At 45.9% G+C, this 21867-nt stretch overlaps 2 protein-coding genes across 11 annotated transcripts in view; one reads left to right on the top strand and one right to left on the bottom strand.

Moving 5' to 3' along the window:
- Window positions 1-8330, top strand: part of IRAG2 (inositol 1,4,5-triphosphate receptor associated 2) — a 76508-nt gene extending 68178 nt beyond the window's left edge. For 4 of the 7 annotated variants that reach the window (XM_081957778.1, XM_081957776.1, XM_081957777.1 and 1 more), the window contains exons 35-39: window positions 2165-2242; window positions 2343-2404; window positions 3947-4048; window positions 4967-5068; window positions 7484-8330. In XM_081957778.1, coding sequence (XP_081813904.1) covers window positions 2165-2242; window positions 2343-2404; window positions 3947-4048; window positions 4967-5068; window positions 7484-7727 — 588 coding nt within the window. In that variant the 3' untranslated portion in view covers window positions 7728-8330. The remainder of the gene's footprint in view (window positions 1-2164; window positions 2243-2342; window positions 2405-3946; window positions 4049-4966; window positions 5069-7483) is intronic. The other 3 variants (XM_081957780.1, XM_081957779.1, XM_081957781.1) reach the window with 3 other exon arrangements.
- A 48-nt stretch (window positions 8331-8378) lies between these two features.
- DNAI7 (dynein axonemal intermediate chain 7) overlaps window positions 8379-21867 on the bottom strand; it is a 68402-nt gene continuing 54913 nt past the window's right edge. For 3 of the 4 annotated variants that reach the window (XM_081957821.1, XM_081957818.1, XM_081957816.1), the window contains 7 exons: window positions 19930-20044; window positions 18533-18696; window positions 16607-16757; window positions 14211-14425; window positions 11489-11659; window positions 9476-9589; window positions 8379-8664 (listed from right to left, as the gene is read on the bottom strand). In XM_081957821.1, the coding sequence (XP_081813947.1) occupies window positions 8386-8664; window positions 9476-9589; window positions 11489-11659; window positions 14211-14425; window positions 16607-16757; window positions 18533-18696; window positions 19930-20044 (1209 nt within the window). In that variant the 3' untranslated portion in view covers window positions 8379-8385. The remainder of the gene's footprint in view (window positions 8665-9475; window positions 9590-11488; window positions 11660-14210; window positions 14426-16606; window positions 16758-18532; window positions 18697-19929; window positions 20045-21867) is intronic. The other variant, XM_081957817.1, reaches the window with a different exon arrangement.

Genomic DNA, 21867 nt, shown 5'->3' with positions numbered 1-21867 from the left:
TTCTAGTTGGTGGTAAGAATTTTTAAAAAAAATTAAGGAAAGTGTCTGTGCGTGGCTTTAGCCTTTTACTGTGCTATTTATTCATCTACCAACCAATTCCTGGCCTAAATCTCTCTCCAAAATCGTTCTTAAGTGTGAACAAAATTGCAGCTTGAAATACCAATATTGACCCTACGAGTCAAATTACAAATACGGTGATAATTGAGTTTCTGCAGCAGTTGGGATCATCTCATATGTCATATAAACTGGTGGATTCTAAAACAAAAACAAAAACAACCCATTGAAATAATGAATATATGGTAGACGGAATCATATATTTCTTTGGAGACTGTGAAATATTTGTAATATTGTTTTATCCGCATTTGATCATCGGTTGCTGATCGATAGAAAAATGCAGATCCCATTTCATTTAAATCGTTGCTGCTGAGGAACTGGGTGGAAAATGAAATTCTTTACCTAGCTAAAGTCTGCGGACCTTCTTTGCTTTTAGCGCTCCCATTAACTATTGTAATACGTTGCTTTGCTTAGATCCCATAATTTACAACCCCAACCCCTGGGCTGCTAACCGGTACCCATCCGTGGCCTGTTAGGATCTGGGGGCTGCACAAGCAAACTTTATCAGTGCATTTCAATTCAATTTTATTTGATTTCTAGACCGCCCCCTCTCCCCGAAGGGACTCGGGGGCATGCGCAGATCTATTGCGTTTCTTCAAAAATAAGACAGGGTCGTATTTTCTTTTGACCCCCAAAATAAGTGCTTGGCCTTATTTTCGGGGAGGTCTTATTATTTTTGAGGTGCAGGAGGCCCCTTAACCTCAGCTCGCGACCTGTGCATCAGCTGATCCAGAGAGGGCGGGGAGTTCTGTCTCTATGTCTGGCGCACTCTTGCCAGCCCTAATGTTCCTGGGCCTGCCTCTCTTTTTGCAGCCGCCACTAAGAGAAGGGGCGCGGTAGCTAGGGTTTGCAGGAGCGCCCTCCACGAGGCCGTTCCGCGTGGATGGCAGGTGCATGTGGGGCGCGTGGGGCATGTTTCCCCCTTCCCCTGCAGGAAATGGCGGGGACTGCTGCGCATGCGTTTAAATATTTTAGGGGAGGGCTTATTTGGGGGTGGCTTATTTTAGCACATGCGCCCAAAAGCCCATTTGGGCTTATTATCCAGGGAGGTCTTATTTTGGGGGAAAAAGGGGTAGGTATTGTGCAAAACCACAACATATCACCATCCTGGTCTAAGGAAAAATCATTTTCCACGGAATCGGTTCCTGGTGTCCCAAAGGTTGGGGACTCCTGCTTTACACGGCCCAGATGGGTGAAATTCCTGTGTGTGCTCTTCTATCTCTCTTTATTTGTAGTTGATAATAATAATAATAAGAGAGGCTGGATGTAGAAAGGGGAGTTGGGCCCAGGATTTTTTAGAGTTTTTACGATATGTTCTGTTCAGTGACGAGTGCCCATTTGCGAAATCAGCGATGGAACTCCATGCAAATCCTTAAATCGGCTTAGAACAGTGTTTTTCAACCTTGACAATTTTAGGGGACTGCAGCTCCCAGAATCACGGAATCACACAGTGACCTTGGAGGTCTTCTAGTCCAACCCTCTACTCAGGCAGGAAAACCTATACCATGATTTCAGACAAATGGTTGTCCGATCTCTTCTTTAAAACGTCCAGTGTTGGAGCATTCACAACTTCCGGAGGCAAATGGTTCCACTGATTAATTGTTCTCCCTTGTCAAGAAATTTCTCCTTAGTTCTCGCTTGGTTCTGTCCTTTAATTTCCATAAGTAGTGGGTTGCCAATTTTTTTTTACTACTGCTTCAGGTGTATTCCTGCGCATGCCCAGAAGTGTCTGGGTCAGCGGGCAGAGCCTCCTGCTGCTGCTACTACCGGATCAGCCGATCTGGGCCGAACCGGGACCAACCCACCTCCGGTTTCCACCCATTGCTTCTTGTCCTGCCTTCGGGTGCTTTGGCGCCTGGGTTGACCCCCTCTTCTTTGTGGCAGCCCCTGAGATATTGGAAGACTGCTATCCCCCCTAGGTTGAAAAACACTGGTTTAGACATTCTGCTTCGTTCACACAAGCCTCGCCTTTGCCTAGATTCAGAACCGCAGGCGCCTTGCAGGATGTACCGTACCTAACTGATCAAATAGTGTTTCTTGTTTTGTGTAGCCTTCATCACTACGCAGAGTTAGCACTGCACCCATGCCTAGGAACAGTAATGGAAATGCAATCACTTTTTTGCAACTGGTATGTAGGCGTTTTCCAGGACTGACCGTTCCTTAACTTTAAAAGCAGTAGCTGCACTTAGATGGTGACCTCTTTCCCCCCTTTCCCTGTTCCTACAAAGGCGCAGATGAACGAAGCGGATGGAAACAACCGGAATGAAAAATTCAACAGGCGCTCGAGTTGGTACGTAGGGCATTGGGCATTTGGGTCTGCGTGCACACCAAAGATAGCTGTGTTATGACCTAGGCCAGTGATGGCGAACCTTTTTTGGCTCGCTTGCCAAAAGCGGTGGGAGTGCAGGGGGGGTCGTGCATGGGCGTGCCACACCCATAATGTTATGCGCGTGACCCAGCGAACATGCGAGTGCGACCAACACCCACCCCCTCCTCTGCTTTTGGGATGCTTTTTTCACCCTCTCCAGGCTCCAGACGCTTTCTAGGAGCATGGGGAAGGTGAAAACTGCCTCCACCACCACCCCGGAGGCCCTCCGGAGGCTTCAGGAACTTCCCTGAAGCCTCCAGAGCATGAAAAACCGGCCCTATGGGCAAACTGGAAGTTTGGGAACAGACCAGCTGGTAGGGCCTTTTTTTTGCTCTCTGGAACCTTCAGGGAAGCCTCCTGAAGGCTCCGGAGGGTGAAAAACGGCCTCAAAAGAAGGCCAAAGTCAACTGACAGGGCAACGCCTTGCGTGCCCTAATGTGTGCTATGGCACACATGCCATAGGTTCGCCATCACGGACCTAGGCTTAATGGAATCATGAAACAGACGCTTCCCGCAAAAAAACCTTTTTATTTGGTTAATGTGAATTCATTAGCATTCACATCCAGAAAAAGTCCCGACAAACAGTCTTTCAAGGTGTAATTGCAACAACAGACCTCATCAGTCCTTGGATAGTTGCCAGGCCGAGAGCTTTTCTAGTTGCCACACTGTGCAATGAAATACCTGGCAAAGAGTCTCTGTGAGGCGCAAACTCATCTTAAACAAATCTTCACAATAATAAACGCACTAATTGTCTCTCGCCAACACCGCTCCCTGTTTGCTCCCGCCTGTTCCCTATGGGAGGGCCCATTCAACGTCCACCTGTGCCTTCACTCTCGCGTCGACCCCGGCTCCTTAATTGTTCCCTTCTCCTGACAGCACCGCAATGTCAGGATTCCAAGTAACACAGTGGTGAAATCTAATTCCCTCCCCCCTCACCGGTTCTGTGGGCATGGGTGGTGGTGGTGGTGGTGGGTGTCATGTGACCGGTTGGGCATGGCCAACTTTTTTTTTTCATTTTCAGCTATATTTTTAGTCTTTTAAAGCATTTTCCCCTACTGGTTTGCCCAAGAGAAAATGCTTTAAAAAGCTTTAAAAAATAGCTGCGAGCTGCACAATCGTCGGAAGCTATTTTTTTAGCTTTTTAAAAGCTTTTTTCCCCCTGCTGGTTCTTCTCCTCCCCTCTCCCTCCCCTCCTCTCCTTACTCTTCCCTCTCCTTCCCTTTCCTCTCCCCTCCTCCTCATCCTCCTCCACTTCCTCTCCCCTCTCTTCCCTCCCTCTTTCTCCCTCTTCCTCTTTTTTCTCTTTCTCCCTCTTCCTTTCTTTCCCTTCCTCCCTCCCTCCCTCCCTCCCTTCCTTCCTTCCTTCCTTCCTGTACTTTTCTTGGAGGGGGAAATATTTAATGAAAAAAAAGCAGCCAGAATTTCTTTTTAAAGAAAAGCCCGTTTGATTCACCTTTTCTTTAGGAGTGTAAGAGGAACCAAACAAGGAGAAAAACGGCCCTCGCTGCAGCGCCTCATCAGCTCAACTTCCTGGACAGAGTCGGAGGAAGAACAACTCGAGTTAGAGTGAGTCTCATTTTTCCTCCTGGCACCCTAAAGACGGGAGCTTCTCCCCTAGAAGCCACTAATTTCTCTAAGCACAGAAAGAGGATTTGTTCTAAGTGGTTAAAGAACAAAGCAGGTGAATCGTGACTCTGCTGAAGACTCTATCAACGTGGCAGTCTAGAACCGTGATGGCCAACCTATGGCATGCATGCCGGAGCCCTCTCTGTGAAGATGCGCGCCGGCCAGCTGCTCTTAGGCATCGGAAAATGGCCTCCAAAACAGCCATTTTCCAGCTGTTTTTCAGGCCGTTTTGAGGCTGTTTTGGGGCCATTTTTCAGCCTGTTTTCAGGCCAGTTTTTAGGTCAAAAACAGCCCCAAAACCGGCCTGAAAAACAGCCCAAAAATCAGGCTGTTTTGGGGGCCATTTACTGGTCCATTTTGAGGCTGTTTTTCGCACTGTTTTCAGGCCATTTTGAGGCTGTTTTTGGACCATTTTTCAGATCAAAAACAGCCTCCCAAACTGCCTGAAAAACAGTCCAAAATGCCCATAAAACACCAAAAAAACACCCCAAAAACAGGCATGCTTACACCGGGCAGCTGGTCTTTGAGTTTCCAGCACTCTGGCGCACATGCGCACACATGCATGCGCATTCAAGTTTGGGCACTCAGTGCCAAAAAAGGTTCGCCATCTAGAGCCATATTTCTCAACTGAGGCAACTTTAAGATGTGTGGACTTCAATTCCCAGAATTCCTCAGTTAGCATCCTGGCTGGGGAATGCTGGAAGTTGTAGTCCACACATCTTGAAAGCATGATGGCTGGGGAATTATGGGAGCCAATGTCCCTATATCTTACCATCCCAAAGGTTGAGAAGCGATGATCTAGAACCATCCTGGACGAGCAGGGCCTTTTTAATCCAGAATCTAAATCACCCCTTACAGGACTTCTCTTCAGGAACCAGCAGCTCCGGAGATCCAGGGAGGTAAAGCACGAAAGTTGAGCGAAAAGGAAGCCAACACGACAAAATGGAGGCTACGCTCACTGTAAGTCCAGAAGGAAAGGAACAAGACAAATGCTTTGTGGGAATCCTCTTCTTTTACCGACCCCATAATCCTTTGCAGGGTGGAGTCTGGGCAAGTGAATGCAGCTGAGTGTTTGAATGGCCGGATGCTCCTCCTGTCGCCAATGCAGAGTTTTGTTCGGCAGATGCATTCTCAATGTGCCCAGAGAGAGAAATATCTGCCTCTACCTAAGGTCGAACTCACAGCCTCCCATCACAAATGCTTTGTGGGAATTTGGGAAAGACATTTGGAATTTGGAATTTCTAATTCTTTAAATTTGAGGCAGTAGCAGTGATTTTTCAGCCTGCTTTGGGTTCTGGATCGCTGATTGGGAGTATCCCAATCAAAAAGAATATTCCCAGAAGTTAAATTAACACTTTTTGTTTAAGCTGAAGTATTATAAATGTAAACGAAGCACCTGCCACTTTCTTCTTCTTCTTCTTCTTCTTCTTCTTCTTCTTCTTCTTCTTCTTCTTCTTCTTCTTCTTCTTCTTCTTTTCTTCTTCTTCTTCTTCCATATCCATCATCGGAGGTTGGCAATCTTCTTTTTATCAACAGCCGCACGAAAAAGTGCTGCTGAGTTTTGTCCAAACCAGTCCCTTAGATTTTGAAGTCATGATATTCTTCTTCTGCCTGGACCTCGTTTGCCTTCAAACTTTCCCTGGAGGATTAAGTGAAGGATGCCGTATTTTTCCGGCTGTCGCGTCCCATGTCCGAAATATTCTTTCGCTTTTTAATGGCTTTGATGATTTCCCTCGGCTTTCCCAAGCGGTTTATCACCTCCTCCTTTCTGATTTTGATAACCCAATTTATACGTAACAGCCGCCTGTAAATCCACACTTCAAATGCTTCTAGTCTTTTCAAGGGGCTTTCTGTCAGAGACCAACTCTCCACTCCGTAGAGCAGGATAGAAAAGATGTAGCAGCTGGTTCCCTGTTACGTGTGATTTCTCCCTGAGGAAGTTTAGCTTTGTGTAGTTGGTGTCCATGTCTTGGAGTGTGTGAATTGCCATTAGAAGTTTAATCAATTTTTATTATACAATGACGGAATGCAGAGAAAGCTAGACATTAGAGAAGGCACCAGGCCAGAATCTAGGAGACTGTGAGTTCTAGTCCTGCCTTTGGCGCAGAGCAGTGGTGAAATTCAATTTTTGTTTACTACCGGCTCTGTGGGCATGGCTTGGTGGGCGTGGCAGGGGAAGGACACTGCAAAATCCCCATTCTCACCCCACTCCTGGGGGAAGGATACTGCAAAAGCTCCATTCCCTCACCACTCCTGGGGGAAGGATACTGAAAAAAACCCATTCCCTCCCCACTCCCGGGGGAAGGATACTGAAAAATCCCCATTCCCACCCCACTCCCGGGGGAAGGATACTGAAAAATCCCCATTCCCACCCCACTCCTGGGGAAAGGATACTGCAAAATCCCCATTCCCTCCCCACTCCCGGGGGAAGGATACTGAAAAATCCCCATTCCCACCCCACTCCTGGGGGAAGGATACTGCAAAATCCCCATTCCCTCCCCACTCCCGGGGGAAGGATACTGAAAAATCCCCATTCCCACCCCACTCCTGGGGGAAGGATACTGAAAAAACCCCATTCCCTCCCCACTCCCGGGGGAAGGATACTGAAAAATCGCCATTCCCACCCCACTCCCGGGGGAAGGATACTGAAAAATCCCCATTCCCACCCCACTCCTGGGGGAAGGATACTGCAAAATCCCCATTCCCTCCCCACTCCCGGAGGAAGGATACTGAAAAATCCCCATTCCCACCCCACTCCTGGGGGAAGGATACTGCAAAATCTCCACTCCCTCCCCACTCCCGGGGGAAGGATACTGAAAAATCCCCATTCCCACCCCACTCCTGGCGGAAGGATACTGAAAAATCCCCATTCCCACCCCACTCCTGGGGGAAGGATACTGCAAAATCTCCATTCCCTCCCCACTCCCGGGGGAAGGATACTGAAAAATCCCCATTCCCACCCCACTCCTGGGGGAAGGATACTGCAAAATCCCCATTCCCTCCCCACTCCTGGGGGAAGGATACTGCAAAATCCCCATTCCCACCCCACTCCTGGGGGAAGGATACTGAAAAATCTCCATTCCCTCCCCACTCCTGGGGGAAGGATACTGCAAAATCTCCACTCCCTCCCCACTCTGGGGCCAGCCAGAGGTGGCATTTGCCAATTCTCCAAACTACTCAAAATTTCCACTACCAGTTCTCCAGAACCTGTCAGAACCTGCCGTATTTCACCCCTGGCATACAGGCCAGCTATAGGTGACTTCTGGCCCAATCACCACAAGACTGTGAGTTCTATTCCTTGGGGAGTTCTTAGACTTTGGAATGAAGGATGCCATGTCTACTTTTCCATGCTTTTTCCCCTCCTCTCTTCTGCAGGTGTTCGAGAATGTCTTCTTGGGCCTCCGCTCTTAGGACTTCCTTCTCCAGGATTAGCAAAGCCCTCTGCGTCTCCGTCCTTGCCGTTGTGATCTTTGCCATCCTGATAACTTTTGTCATGGGACTTTCCTTCCATCAACCTGTGGAGGCCTCCCCTGAGGGCACTGGGACCGCTTGGACCTCCGTACAGAAATTCTTGTGGCCATATACACGTCTCCTCCACCACGGACCCCCACCTGTATAATTCAACAATATTCAGAATGGGTTTTGTTTTGTTTTTCCTCTACTGCAGGGTTTCTCCATCTTGGCAACTCCTTAACATGGGTGGACTTCAACTTCCAGAATTCCCCTGGCTGCCTGGGGAATTCTGGGAGTTGAAATCCACCCAGCTAAGGCCGGGAAACAAAACCCTCCTCTGGAGTCTGTTCAGCATGTAGTCTTAAATCAAATCAGCAAGCAATTTAGGTTTATCCCATTTTAAACGTCTGACTGTAGAGAAAATGCAATTTTAATGTGCCATCTAATATTTCAGTTAATAATTCGGGACCACGCCATTCAGAAACAAAATGCGATTCATTCTTTTCCAGCCAAGGAAGTGGATCTTCTGAACGATTGAAATGACTTTTTTGTTTTTAATTTTGCCCATCGTTCTCTCCTCTACCCTCCCACCCACCCACCCACCCCAAATCTCACCAAAGAGCTTATAGAAACAAAATATTTTTTTTTTAAAAAAAAAACAAATTTCAGGGCACGTAGTCTATCCGTAAATGGCTTATTTATTTTTTCTTTCTTTCTTTCTTTTTTTAAAAAAAGATGTCTGAAGCGTGATTTCTTCCACCTCTTAGTTGACCGGAGTGTCTTTTCGGCTCTAATAAAGTTTTTAAAAGCAGATTTTGTGCGTGTTAAGAGTATGTCAGCACCCTGGTGGCCAAGAGCAGTTGGTAGACGGCATCGATGAAGAGGTAGTTGCTCTGCCTGACGCGGTCGATGGCATCTTTGCTTCCCGTGTCTTTCAGGAGGTGATAGAGAGTGGAGTGGAATTCGGAGCCTTCCGCGATGTTCTTGGAGAAAGCATCGCTCTCCTCGTCCATCTCCAGCTTCTGAGCTCTTTGACTGTTGAACATGTAAAGAGCCCACTCTTCTTCTTGGATCTGTTCTTCTTCGCTCAGATGTTCGCAGGCCTGCAGTTGGGCAGGAGAAAGAGGGGGTGGACAACCCCACGGATTCTGAACGGGTCCTAGGTGCTCTCTAAGCTTGGTTGTTTTCTTGCAGTCATTGCAAAGTCATTCTCCTCCTCCTCCTCCGCCTCCCCCAACCACACTCCCTTCTAGCACTGATGACGTTACCTAGTTGGGTAATGAAACGTCTACAAGAAAACAACCAAGCTCAAGAGCGCACTAAGGGCCCTGTCATTTCAACCCTGAGCTACAAATATTCTCCTTCAGAAAGAACTGTCAACTGTTTTTAAAATGGAAGAATATAAAAGTGGTGTGTTTATTGGCAAAGTTGACATGCAACACACACAAACAGGCAGAGCCTTATTTGTGTTGACATAGCCACCCACATGTTCTCTTGGACTCAAGGACTCTACATGTCATCTAAACCAGTGTTTTTCAACCTTGGCAACTTGAAGATGTCTGGACTTCAACTCCCAGAATTCCCCAGCCAGCATTCGCTGGCTGGGGAATTCTGGGAGTTGAAGTCCAGACATCTTCAAGTTGCCAAGGTTGAAAAACACTGATCTAAACCATGCTTTGCGGACATCTGTGGTTGCTTGACGGGCTTTATCACTGGTTTTTGTGCTAATTTGGTAAAAATACAGAAGGGTGTTTTTTTGGGGGGGAGGGGGTTGACAGGTGTGAACGATTGGTGATATTTTGATTGGTTTTAACCACCTGCATGCTACCCAGAGTGGGGCCTTGGGGAGAGAGCTCTGTTTAGATTTAAGACGGAGCAAAGGCAGGAGTGTCTGCTACAGCTACTCACTCCTACCTTAAAGACCAGATTGTTTTCTCCACTCTTCAGGTTCCACTTGCTCCAGCCAAAGGCAAAAGAAGTTGCAACAAGGGACATTTGCTGATAAACCATGATTTCTGCCAAGAATGTCTGTCAAAAAAGTAGATGAAAATATCCAATGAAGTTTAGTATAGGAACAAGGCCCAACCCTGATTTCTCTCTCTTGATGCTTCTGTCATGATGCTGATCTATATTACCTCCTATCTATCTATCTATCTATCTATCTATCTATCTATCTATCTATCTATCTATCTATCTATCTATCTATCATCTATCTATCATCTATCTATCTATCTATCTATCTATCATCTATCTATTATATGTGTGTGTGTGTGTGTGTGTGTGTGTGTGTGTGTATTGTGTCACAACCCCTGGTATGCCCAAATATGTGAGGGAGCATACTGTTTCCCTTTTCTGTCTTTCGGCTCATCCTAGGAGCCATCCAGGCAGAAAGCCAATTTTTTATGTTGCCTTTGTTACATTTGTGTTGCATTTGTGCTGATAAATAAATAAAGGGAGACTAGTATAGATCTATTTCAAGCTATTTAGCTCTCATCAGTAAGGGTATGGCTAGCTGATGAGAGCTAAATAGCTTGAAATAGATCTATACTAGTCTCCCTTTATTTATTTATCAACACAAATGCAACACACACACACACACACATATATATATATATGTATGTATGTATGTATGTATATATCATCTATATATACCGTATTTTTTCAGAAAATAGGGAATAAAGTCCTGCCTACCAGGTATTCATCTGGCTAGAGTTCTTAGTCTTGTCAGCTTCAGCACATACATTTGCTGGTTTTCAGCATGCATGTGCGTGCATGCTTTAAATCCCCTGGTTGGGGATAAACAGCTTCTAAAGCACAGCTGATCATCGGAGAGAGCAGCAATGAGAAAGGCAGGCAAAGCACAGAAGATCTCTTCACTCGTTAGCAGCTCATTAGGGCTGAAAAACAGCTTCGAAAAAGCTACATTTGAAGTACAAGACACACCCAAATTTTCAGCCTCTTTTAGGGAGGGAAAAAGTGTGTCTTATACTCCCAAAAATATGGCATATCTATCATCTATCCATCTACTCATCTATATCATCTGCCTGTCTGTCTGTCTCATTTGTCTATATCATCTGTCTGTCTATGAATGGATGGATCTGAAAATTATCATCTAACGATCATCTGCTAGCTAGCTAGAGATAGATGAGAGAGATGATTGATTGATAGATAGATAGATAGATAGATAGATAGATAGATAGATAGATAGATAGATGATAGATAGAGAGATAGATAGATGATAGATAGATAGATAGATAGATGATAGATAGATAGATAGATAGATAGATAGATCTGATAATGATCAGTATATTGTGCAGAGTCCACAAGTCTTAAATTTGCCAAGGTGGAATTCAAATAATTTAACAACCGGTTCTCTGCCCTAATGACCAGCTGGGTAGGTGTGGTTCGGTGGTCATGTGACTGGGTGGGCATGGCCAACTCAATGTCACTCACGTCGATGGGCGCTTCGCTTTAGCTCTTACAATGTAATAAGGGTTAACCGGAGAGGCCGTTTCTGTTATTAGGGCAACAAAGATTAGGCTAGAAACAACACCAGAATGTTTCCTTCCTGCCTTCCTTACAGGATTAGCCCTGTAAAGTGGGAAAAAACCAAAAGGTGATTTCTTACAACATCCGGTTCTCCGAACTGCTAAGAAAGTTAACAACTGGTTCTCCCGAATAGGTACGAACCGGCTGAATCCCACCACTGCCTCCTGGTGTCGGTGAAGGGCTTTAAGATTTGAGGACTTAGAACCTTCCATGCTAGAGACTTCCATGTTGGCTGAAGAATTCTGGGAGTTGAAGTCCACAAGTCTTAAACTTGCCAAGATTGGACACTCCTGTACTTAAAGCATGGTAGACAACCCCGAATGGCTGCAGGACCCATGGAATGAGGAAGCGACAGAAAATGGCTTCCTGGCTGCTTACTTTTTTGTTCACGCTGACATAGTTTGTGGAGTATTCGGCGGGGAAGATGTTCATGCCAGCTCTCTTCAGGGCCATCATGAGAGTCATGGGCGACATCCATTTGTCTCTCAGCCCCATAAGCAGGTCAGAATCTTCAATGGTAGCCACAGAGTAGATCATGCATTGATTGTCCTGTCTCAGAAAAACAAGAAGAAACAGCCGCTTCAGATTTTCCAAAGCAGGGAGCAAAATCACCGGCCTCGGCTTATGTCCACAATAGAGCCCAAACTTTCCATTGCTAAGCGAGGCAAAATAAGCAGTGACTCGCCCTTCATTTTGCAACCTTTTTTTTGCCACAGTTGTTAAGCGGATGACTGCAGTCATTAAGTGAATTCTGCGGTTGTTAAGCGAGTCGGGCTTCCCCCATCGATTTTGCCTGTCAGAAGCTGGTTGGGAAAGTTGCAATTGGTGATCACATGACCTCGGGACAGTGCGACTGTCGTAAATACCAGTTGCCAGCCCCCCCCCCAATTTTGATCACGTGATACTGTGGATGCTGCAATGGTCGTAAGTGTGGGTCATAAGTCACATTTTTTCAATGCCATTGTGTCTTTAAAGGTAAAGGTTCCCCTCGCATATACGTGTTAGTCGTTCCCGACTCTAGGGGCAGTGCCCATCTCCGTTTCAAAGCCGAAGAGCCAGCGCTGTCCAAAGACGTCTCCGTGGTCATGTGACCGGCATGACTAAACGCCGAAGGTGCACAGAACGCTGTTACCTTCCCACCAAAGGTGGTTCCTATTTTTCCACTTGCATTTTTACATGCTTTCGAACGGCTAGGTTGGCAGAATCTGGGACAAGTAACGGGAGCTCACTCCATTACGCGGGGGCTAGGGATTCGAACCGACGAACTGCCGACCTTTCTGATCAACAAGCTCAGCATCTTAGCCCCTGAGACACCGTGTCCCATGTATTGTTTCTTTCTAACAGTCACTAATTGAATGGTTGCAAGTCGAGAACCGCCAGTGCTCTGAATAGCTACAGCATTTGCCAAATCGATACAAAATGAGGCAAACGGTGTTTTAACTGGTTTAACTGGTTTATTTGGATTTATATGCCGCCCTTCTCCAAAAGTACTCAGGGCAGCGTACAACATTAAAAAAAACACATCCCAAAAGTTAAAAAAGATTAAATCCACATCCAAAAAAACAAACCGAATTTTAAAAAAAACAATACATTTAAAATAAGTTAAAATTAACAGGCCAGGCCGGTGTGAAATAAGGTATAAAGCATAGAGAAATATCCAGAAATATGAAATCATATTAGAGCTTTCTCAGCTTGACTTTCATTTTTCCCCATTTAGGGCAAAAACATTCACTTCTCTTATTTTTTTTTAAAAAATTGCAATTTGTTTTGCTCTTCCGAAAACCATTTCAATCAATTCTCTTTTTATCTAAACCTGGTTCAGTGGCTGTCCAGATACCTCCAGTATTAATATGGGATCATTCACACTTAGGACAACTCACCAGTGAAATGACTTGCCACCAGAAGTTGTGGGTGCTCCAACACTGAAAGTTTTGAAGTAAAAGATTGGACAGCCATTTGTGTGAAATGGTAGAACGTTTCCTGCCTGAGCAGGGGGTTGGACTAGAAGACCTCCAAGGTCCCTTCCAACTCGGCTATTCTGTTGCACAGACCAGCCAGAGATCCTTGCACAAAATGGGTGTGTGAATACAACTACACAAAGTCCTCAACCTGCGACCACGATTGACTCCCAAAATTTATGTTGCTAAGCGAGAGTTGTTAAGTGAATTTTGCCCCGTTTTATGACCCTTCTGGTCATGGTGGTTGTGAATCACTGCAGTTGTTCAGTTAGCTACACTTAATTCACCTCTGGACTTGGCTTGTCAGAAGGCCGTTAAAGGAGATCGCATGACCCTGGGACGCTGCAACCATCATAAATACGGGTCAGTTGCCAAGCGTCTGAATTTTGATCACGCGATCATGGGGAATACTGCAATGGTTGTTAAGTGTGAAAACCAGCCATAAGTCACTTTTTTCAGTGATGTTGTATCGTTGAATGGTCAATGAACAAAATGTTGTACGTTGAGGGCTACCGGGTCAGCGGCCAGCAGATCTGGCAGCAGATTCGGACAGTGAGGAGGTTGGGGAGGAACATGGGCCAGTCCTGGAGTCTGGGGAAGGCTCTGATGAGGGCTCTGTTGGAGGCAGAGATGGGACCAGGGCCATCTAACAGTTATCAGTGGCCTTCGGAGTCGGACATCAGTGGGGCAGATGAACAGCTGGAGCCTGTTCCCAGTGTGCGCATACGCAGAGCTTCCAGGAGGGAACAGCTAAGGAACAAGGGCCAACTCTGGACTAAAGGCACAGGTGGACAATGAATGGGCCCTCCCATAGAGAATAAAAGAGGAGTGATTGGGGAGTGGAGTTTGCAGGAGACAATTCAATTCATTAGGGGGAAGATCTGTTCCTGACTTCTTGCCAAGTAATTGCTGCTACAGTGTGGAGTTTAGAAGATATCGGCCTGGCAACTCTCCAAGACTGACAAAGGTCTGTAGTTGTGAAATCTCATGAAAGACTGTTTGCCGGGACTTTGCTGCAGAGGATTTCCCTTTAACCTAAATAAAAGGGGTTTTATTGGGATAAGGCTTTGTGCTTTTGGGAAGCCTAGGTCAGAACACTGCCTTTACTCACGCCTCAGCTCTGTCGGTTGTCTCCCACGTACCTTGATGTGGATCTGGACCTCAGCAAAGGTGGTGAGGATGGTAAAAATAGCTTTGTCGGGGCCTACAGGCTGGAGCTCCCAGGCTTGATACGGCATATTGAGATGAGCATCCTGAAGCAACGTGACGGTAAAGAAGCCATTCATTCTAAAGGAGATCTCCTTCCCTTTCATGCTGTAGTTCACCTCCCCAATGTCATCGGTTCTCCAGTGTTTCTCTTGTACATGGAAGAAAAGAAAGACCGCATGTGTTCCCCAGAGCTATTTACATTTGTTATCACTGCCCTATTCCAATGGGCTTCATGCTTAATCATAAGAGAGTTGGAAGGGACCTGGGAGGTCTTCTAGTCCAGCCCCCTGCTTAAGCAGGAGATTGATACGCACAGGTACAGTATAGGTGGTACTTTGTAGTAACTGTGAGAGGGATCTTGGAGTCCTAGTGGACAACCATTTAAATATGAGCCAGCAGTGTGCAGCAGCTGCCAAAAAAGCCAACACAGTTCTAGGCTGCAAAAACAGGGATAGAATCAAGATCATGTGAAGGGTTAATACCACTATTGTAATGCCTTGGTAAGGCCACACTTGGAATACTGCATTCAGTTTTGGTCGATGTAGAAAAGATGTTGGGGACTGTAGAAAGAGTGCAGAGAAGAGCAACAAAGAGGATGAGGGGACTGGAGGCTAAAACATACGAAGAACGGTTGCAGGAATTGGGCATGTCTAGTTGAATGAAAAGAAGGACTAGGGGAGACAGGATAGCAGTGTTCCAATATCTCAGGGGTTGCCACAAAGAAGAGGGAGTCAAGCTATTCTCCAAGGCACCTGAGTGTAGGACAAGAAGAAATGGGTGGAAACCCATTGAGAGAAGCAGGAGAGAAGAAATCTAGAACTAAGGAGAAATTTCCTGACAGAACAATGAATCAGTGGAACAGAAATTGCCTCCAGAAGTTGTGAATGCCCCAACACTGGAAGTCTTTAAGAAGATGTTGGATAGCCATTTGTCTGAAATGGTGTAGGGTTTCCTGCCTAGGCAGGGGGTTGGACTAGAAGACCTCCAAAGTCCCTTCCAACTCTGCTATTGTAATTTTTTTTGGTAATCCTGTTCAGTCCCTTCTTAAAAGTCTTTAGAGATGGAGCACCCATAACTTCTGGAGGCAAGCTGTTTCACTGGCTAATTGTCCTCGCTGTCAGGAAGTTTCTCCTTAATTCCAGCTTGTTCCTCTATTTGATTCATTTACACCCATTGCTTCTTGTCCTGCCCTCGGGTGCCTCTTCTTTCTGGAAGCCCCTGAGATATTGAAAGACTATTAACATGTCACCCCTAATCCTTCTTTTCTCTAGACTGGCCATACCCAGTTCCTGCAGCCGTTCTTCATAAGTTTTTGTATTATATTATATACTAGCCGATAACCCAGCATTCCCCGGGTATTTATTTATAGGAGGGAAAATGTCCAGACCAAACATAATTTCTAATGTTGGATTTTCCCCCTTAGCAGAGGGAGCCCCCTTTGTGGAGTACAGTGAAGCCATTACCATGATAACTCCACTGCGCTGTACAGTAGAAGCCATTTTACGGCAGTACAGTAGAAGCCATTTTATGGCAGTACAGTAGAAGCCATTTTAAGGGACAACAGGCTGTATCTTAACAGAACACACTCCGAGGGGTGTTAGGGGTCTTACCCCCACAATATTTTTCTCCAGAGGGTAAGTCATTTGTGTACCAAGTTTGGTTGAAATTGCTCGAGGCGTTCCAGAGTTATGCTGGAACACACACAGGCACACACACAGGTTTTTATATATTATATATTAATATTATATTAATCGCTCTGCATTTCCACTTTACTGGAAGGAAAACATCTCGGTTTATTCCGGGAAAGACAGAAGAGGAACCAAATATGCAAAACCTGAGGCCCACAACAACTGCTTCTTGTCCCCTACCCGATTAGCCTTCCTATACCCCAGGGGGGAATTACTGGAATTGTAGTCCAGCCACATCAACAGGTTGCCAGACTGGTGGTGGTTCTATCTACAGGTAGTCCTCAACTTACAACAGTTCTTTTAGTGGCCGTTTGAAGTTACGAAGGCACTGGAAAAAAGTGAATTATGACCATTTTTCACATCATTGCAGCATCTCCATGATGTTACATGATCGAAATTCAGACCCTTGGCAACTAACTCATATTTATGACGGCTGCAGTGTCCCAGGGGGGGTCGCATGATCCCTCTTTTGCGACCTGCTGACAAGCAAAATCAACAGGGGGAGCCAAGACTCACTTAACAACCGTGTCTCTAACAACTGTAGTCATTTGCTTCCCAACTGTGGGTCGTCACTAATACAGGAAAGCGGGCCTTAAAACCTAGCTGATCCTTGCAGCAGCTGTGCTAGAAGTGTGCCGTACCTTGATTATCCCATCTTGCGATCAGTGGTTCTTCAAAATAGATCACGGAATCGGAAAGATGGATCGTGATTCCCACAGTCACCGCTGAGTTGTCCTCAGAGTCCTCGCATGCCGCAGTGTAGGGGTAAGTCTCCAATCCCGTATCCAAGACCTTCAAGCAAAGGAAGGAAGGAGAATTTAGCTGTTTTGTAGAAAGGACAACATGCCCGTCCTCGGGTCTAAACTGTACGGCGAATGAGAGAGGGAACTAGGTATGTCTAGCCCAGTGATGGCAAACCTTTTCGGCATTGAGTGTCCAAACCGGCACATGTGCACATGTGCATGCATGTGTGCGCACCAGGGCACCGAAAACCCGAAGACCAGGTGGCCGACACACACATGCCTATTTTTTGGCTGTTTTTTGTCATTTTTTGGGCTGTGTTCAGGCCATTTTTCGGGCCATTTACAGGCAGTTTTCTGGTGCTCCAGCTTGAAAAACGACCTGAAAACAGCCTGGAAAATGGCCCAGAAGATGGCCTGTTTTGGGCTGGTTTTGGCCATTTTTGGGGCCATTTTCAGGCTGCTTTCTGGCGCTCCAGCCTGAAAATGGCGTGAAAACGGCTGGAAATCGGCCTCTTTTTTGGCTGGTTTTCAGGCCATTTTCAGGCCATTTTCTTGTGCTCTGACTTGAAAAACAACCTGAAAACAGCCTGGAAAACAGCCCAGAAAATGACTTGTTTTTTGGCTGGTTTTGGCCAATTTTGGGGCCATTTTCAGGCTGTTTTCTGGCACTCCAGACTGAAAAATGGCCTGAAAACAGCCAGGAAAATGGCCTGTTTTTTCGCTGGTTTTGGCCATTTTCTGGGCCGTTTTCAGGCCGTTTTTCGATGCTCCAGCGTCCGCAAAGACCAGCTGTCTGGCGCATTTCCCCATAGAGAGGGCTCCGTGTGCCACCTGTAGCACGCATGCCCTAGGTTCTCCATCACGGATCTAGTCTAACAAAGAGAAAACTAGAGAGGACATGATGGTGGTTTCCTGTACTTGAAGAGTTGTCACAAAGAAGACGGAGTCAACCTATCCCCCAAAGCACCTGAGGGCCGCCTGGATCACTACAAAGAGAACTAATCTAGGACTAAGGAGAAATTTCCTGAAAATGAGAACAATCGATTATCTCCAGAAGTTGTGGGTGTTTTATCACTGGATGTTTTTAAGAAGAAGCTGGACAGCCATCTGTCTGGAATGGTTTAGGGCAAGGGTCGGCAACCTGCGGCTCTGGAGCCACATGTGGCTCTTTCATTCCTATGCTGCGGCTCCCTGTCGCTCAAAATATGTCTCACAACCGCCGATGTAAGACACCCACCGACACACGATTCATTGAGGCTTTCGACCACCGGGGACTCCCGGTCTTTTCTTTTCTGTGGGGAAACAGATCCAAATGGCTCTTTGAGTGTGTAAGGTTGCCGATCCCTGGTTTAGGGCAGAGCAGTGGTGGGTTTCAGCCGGTACGCCGCAGTACAGGCATACCGGTGGCCGCTGGGAGCAGCGGCCACTGTACTAGAACGGTGTTTTGGTGAGTCCACCCACCCACGTTCCTTACCTGTTTTTAAGCCAACCGGGCTATTTGTGCATGCGCGCGCAGCATACAGCCCCTGCGCAACCTCTGCCGAGCAGCTGGAGCATCGCAGGACAGTGGGTGCGCATGCATGCGTGGCGCGCGTGCCCAAGGGGAACGCCTGGCCCCATCGCAGCATACCGGTTGCGACGGGATCTGGAACCCACCACTAGGGCAGGGGGTGTCAAACTCGCGGCCTGCAGGACAGATGCGTCATGCACTAGCCACGCCCATTCTAGCGAGGGAGGGGGAGAAGAAGAAGAAAATCAGATTTGGGAAGGAGAGGCCATGGGGCAAGCCATCCCTTTTCTCAGCCCCTTTAAGGTGAACATTACTTCCACCATGGTCCATCCTCTGACTTGCTTGGCTTGAGGTGGGAGCTTCAGCAAATTGCAGTGGTAGACGCCCCCCACCGACATGAACTGGTGCATATCCACCGTGTAATCTTCAAGGATATCCAACTCACTGATGTCAAAGAGCCGCAGGGCTGAAACATGAGCTGGAAAAGGACAAACAGGTCAGAGGTTTTAGTTCTCTTGTCCTTCTACATTGCCAGCAATCCCTCGTTTCATCTGAGGAGGCAGTGGACAAGCAAGGTACCGTCCCCCTGGTCAAGCCTCTCAAATTGATTGGCTGCTAGGTTTGCCTTTTTCGGCCAATGAAGAATGGGGCTCATGATGTCACAAAGTCTTATTAGGTATTTGTTTGTTTCCCCTGACTTTGATATTTTTATAGACACCTCAAGGTGGCACATATATCTCATGCTCCTCCCTCCTCCCAGTTTCTCCACAACAACCCTGTGAGGTGGGATGGGCTGAAGCAGAGTGACTGGCCCAAAGTTACCAAGCTGGCTTCCATGTCTCAAGCGGGACTAGAACTCACCGCCTCCTGGTGATTCGCTCAAAGGCACCTAGTGAGCTTTCATGCCTAAGGCAGGACTAGAACTCACTGCCTCCTGGTGATTCGCTCAAAGGCACCTAGTGAGCTTTCAGGCCTAAGGCAGGACTAGAACTCACTGCCTCCTGGTGATTGGCTCAAAGGCACCTAGTGAGCTTTCAGGCCTAAGGCAGGACTAGAACTCACTGCCTCCTGGGGATTGGCTCAAAGGCACCTAGTCAGCTTTCATGCCTTAAGGCAGGACTAGAACTCATTTCCTGGGTAATGGCCCAAAGTCACCTGGCCAGTTTTCATACCTAAACTAGGACAACCTTGATTTCCCTGAAAATAAACCTCCCCAGATAATAAGCCCAATCAGGCTTTTGAGCGCAGGCGCTAAAATAAACCCTCCCCGAAAAGTAAGCCCTCCTTGAAAATATTGCAACACAGCAGCAGCCATGAGGTGACCACGCTCGTCGCCTCCCGCACCTTAAAAATAATAAGACCTCCCCGAAAATAAGGCCAAGTGCTTATTTCAGGGGTCCAAAGAAAATAAGACCATGTCTTATCTTCGGGGAAACACAGCAGTCTGAATTCTAGTCTGGTGCCTTCACCCCTAGACTAAACTGGCTCTCGTTTGTCAATGCTCCACTGTTACAAAGGTTTTGGCTGAGAACTAATTCTCACACGGTCAAAGGAAACAGCCGGATACAAAATCGGTCTAAGTTTCATGACTAAAACAAAGGACAAATGGAACGGGGGCTTACTGCAGCCGAAAATTGAGCTTTTGGCTCATCATTAAACCACAAGGCCTCATCGTAAAGGGATGTCCTTATTCAGAGTGGGACCACATTACCTCTGGAGGTGGACCGAAGGAAAAAGGAGCTTTTGTAATGATCTTCTCTACTTCCAGAGTCCCGGGAGCTGCTGCTCCTTCTTCTTTCCGAATAACTGAAGACATCGCTAAAGGTCTACAAGGAGGAGGAGGAGGAGATATCAGCTTAGGACAAGTGCTGGCCAGTTGAATGATATCTATAAATCACTTTGGAGGCTGCAGACTCTCCTTTGATTAACGAAATGGCAAAATCAATAGAGAGGTCAACCTTACTGTTCAAAACATGTTTTTAATAAGAGAATAGCAGACTGTCACTTATCTGAAATGGTAATGGTTCTCCTGCTTGAGCAGGGGGCTGGATTAGAAGACCTCCAAGATCTTATCCTATCCTGTCCTGTCCTATCCTTTTATTCTATTCTATACTATTCTTTTATTCTGTTCTATACTATATTATACTATCTATTTTCTATTTTCCAGTCTAGTCTACTCTAGTCTAGTACTATTCTATTCTATTCTACATTCTATATTCTATTGTTCTATTCTACATTCTATTCTATTCTATTCTATTCTACTCTATTCTCTCTATTTTCTAGTCTAGTCTAGTTCTCTTCTCTTCTATTCTACATTCTATTATTCTATTCTACATTCTATTATTCTATTCTACATTCTATTATTCTATTCTACATTCTATTATTCTATTCTACATTCTATTATTCTATTCTACATTCTATTATTCTATTCCATTCTATTCTTTCTATTCTCTAGTCTAGTCTAGTCTAGTCTATACTAGTCTAGTCCTATCCTATCCTATCCTCTAGTCTAGTCTAGTCCTGTTCTATTCTATTCTATTCTCTATTTTCTAGCCTTTCAGCTCCACCCTAGGAGCCTTCCCGGCAGAAAACCATTTTTGTGTTACATTTGTGCTGATAAATAAATGAAGGGAGACTAGTATAGATCTATTTCAAGCTATTTAGCTCGCATCAGCTAGCCATACCCTTACTAGGATATATATATTTGCCTATAAGCAAATAGAACTCAGGTCTTCGGCTCACTTATCCAATAAGATGATAGACTGCTTACAATCGATCACCTTTTTGGATAAGAACCAAGAGACTCAATGGATGGAAGGGGTCAAAAGAGTCACGGTGGAGCATGTAACTGTGTGAATGAAGCCAAGAACTCTTTCGACACAAGCAAGTAAATGCATTGGGCAGTTGCAGCCGCCATCTTGATTATTTTGACCCATCTTTGCAGAGGCCCTGATAACAACGTGCTATTCAGGCCAGTCCTTGAGTTCCGTCCATTTGTTTAGCAGAAACATTTAAAGATACAATGGTGCTGAAAACAATGAATGTTTGAGTGGTCTTCGACGTTCTAGCCACCACAGTGTCCCTGCAGGCCAGGAGATAAAAATTTAGACCTGTCCCTGTGTAGATAGTCAGCCCCACCGCCTCCTAGCGAATTAAATATTTTGGGGGGGATGTTAAAAAGGCAGGATAGAATATTTCCCCTAAAGGAGAAATGGGGGAAATCTCAAGGGAGGCAGAAATCTCTTTTGATTTTAACATATCATTCCCTTTAAGAATTGTGGAGTGGAATGAAAATAGAATATTTATATATGTAAATATTAGGTTATAGGGATTATAAATGTAAAGAAGAAATCGTAAATGTAAAACGAAGAGCAACAAAGATGATTAGGGGACTGGAGGCTAAAACACATGAGGAATGGTTGCAGGAACTGGGTATGTCTAGTTTAATGAAAAGAAGGTCTAGGGGAGACATGATAGCAGTCTTCCAATATCTCAGGGGTTGCCACAAAGAAGAGGGAGTCAAATTATTCTCCAAAGCACCTGTGGGTAGGACAAGAAGCAATGGGCGGAAACTAATCAAGGAAAGAAGCAACTTAGAACTGACAGAACAATTAATCAGTAGAACAACTTGCCTCCAGAAGTTGTGAAT

Source organism: Natrix helvetica (genome assembly GCF_964273705.1).
Source record: "Natrix helvetica genome assembly, chromosome: 6".
NCBI lineage: Eukaryota > Metazoa > Chordata > Lepidosauria > Squamata > Natricidae > Natrix > Natrix helvetica.
This window is presented reverse-complemented; position numbering and strand designations above follow the sequence as displayed.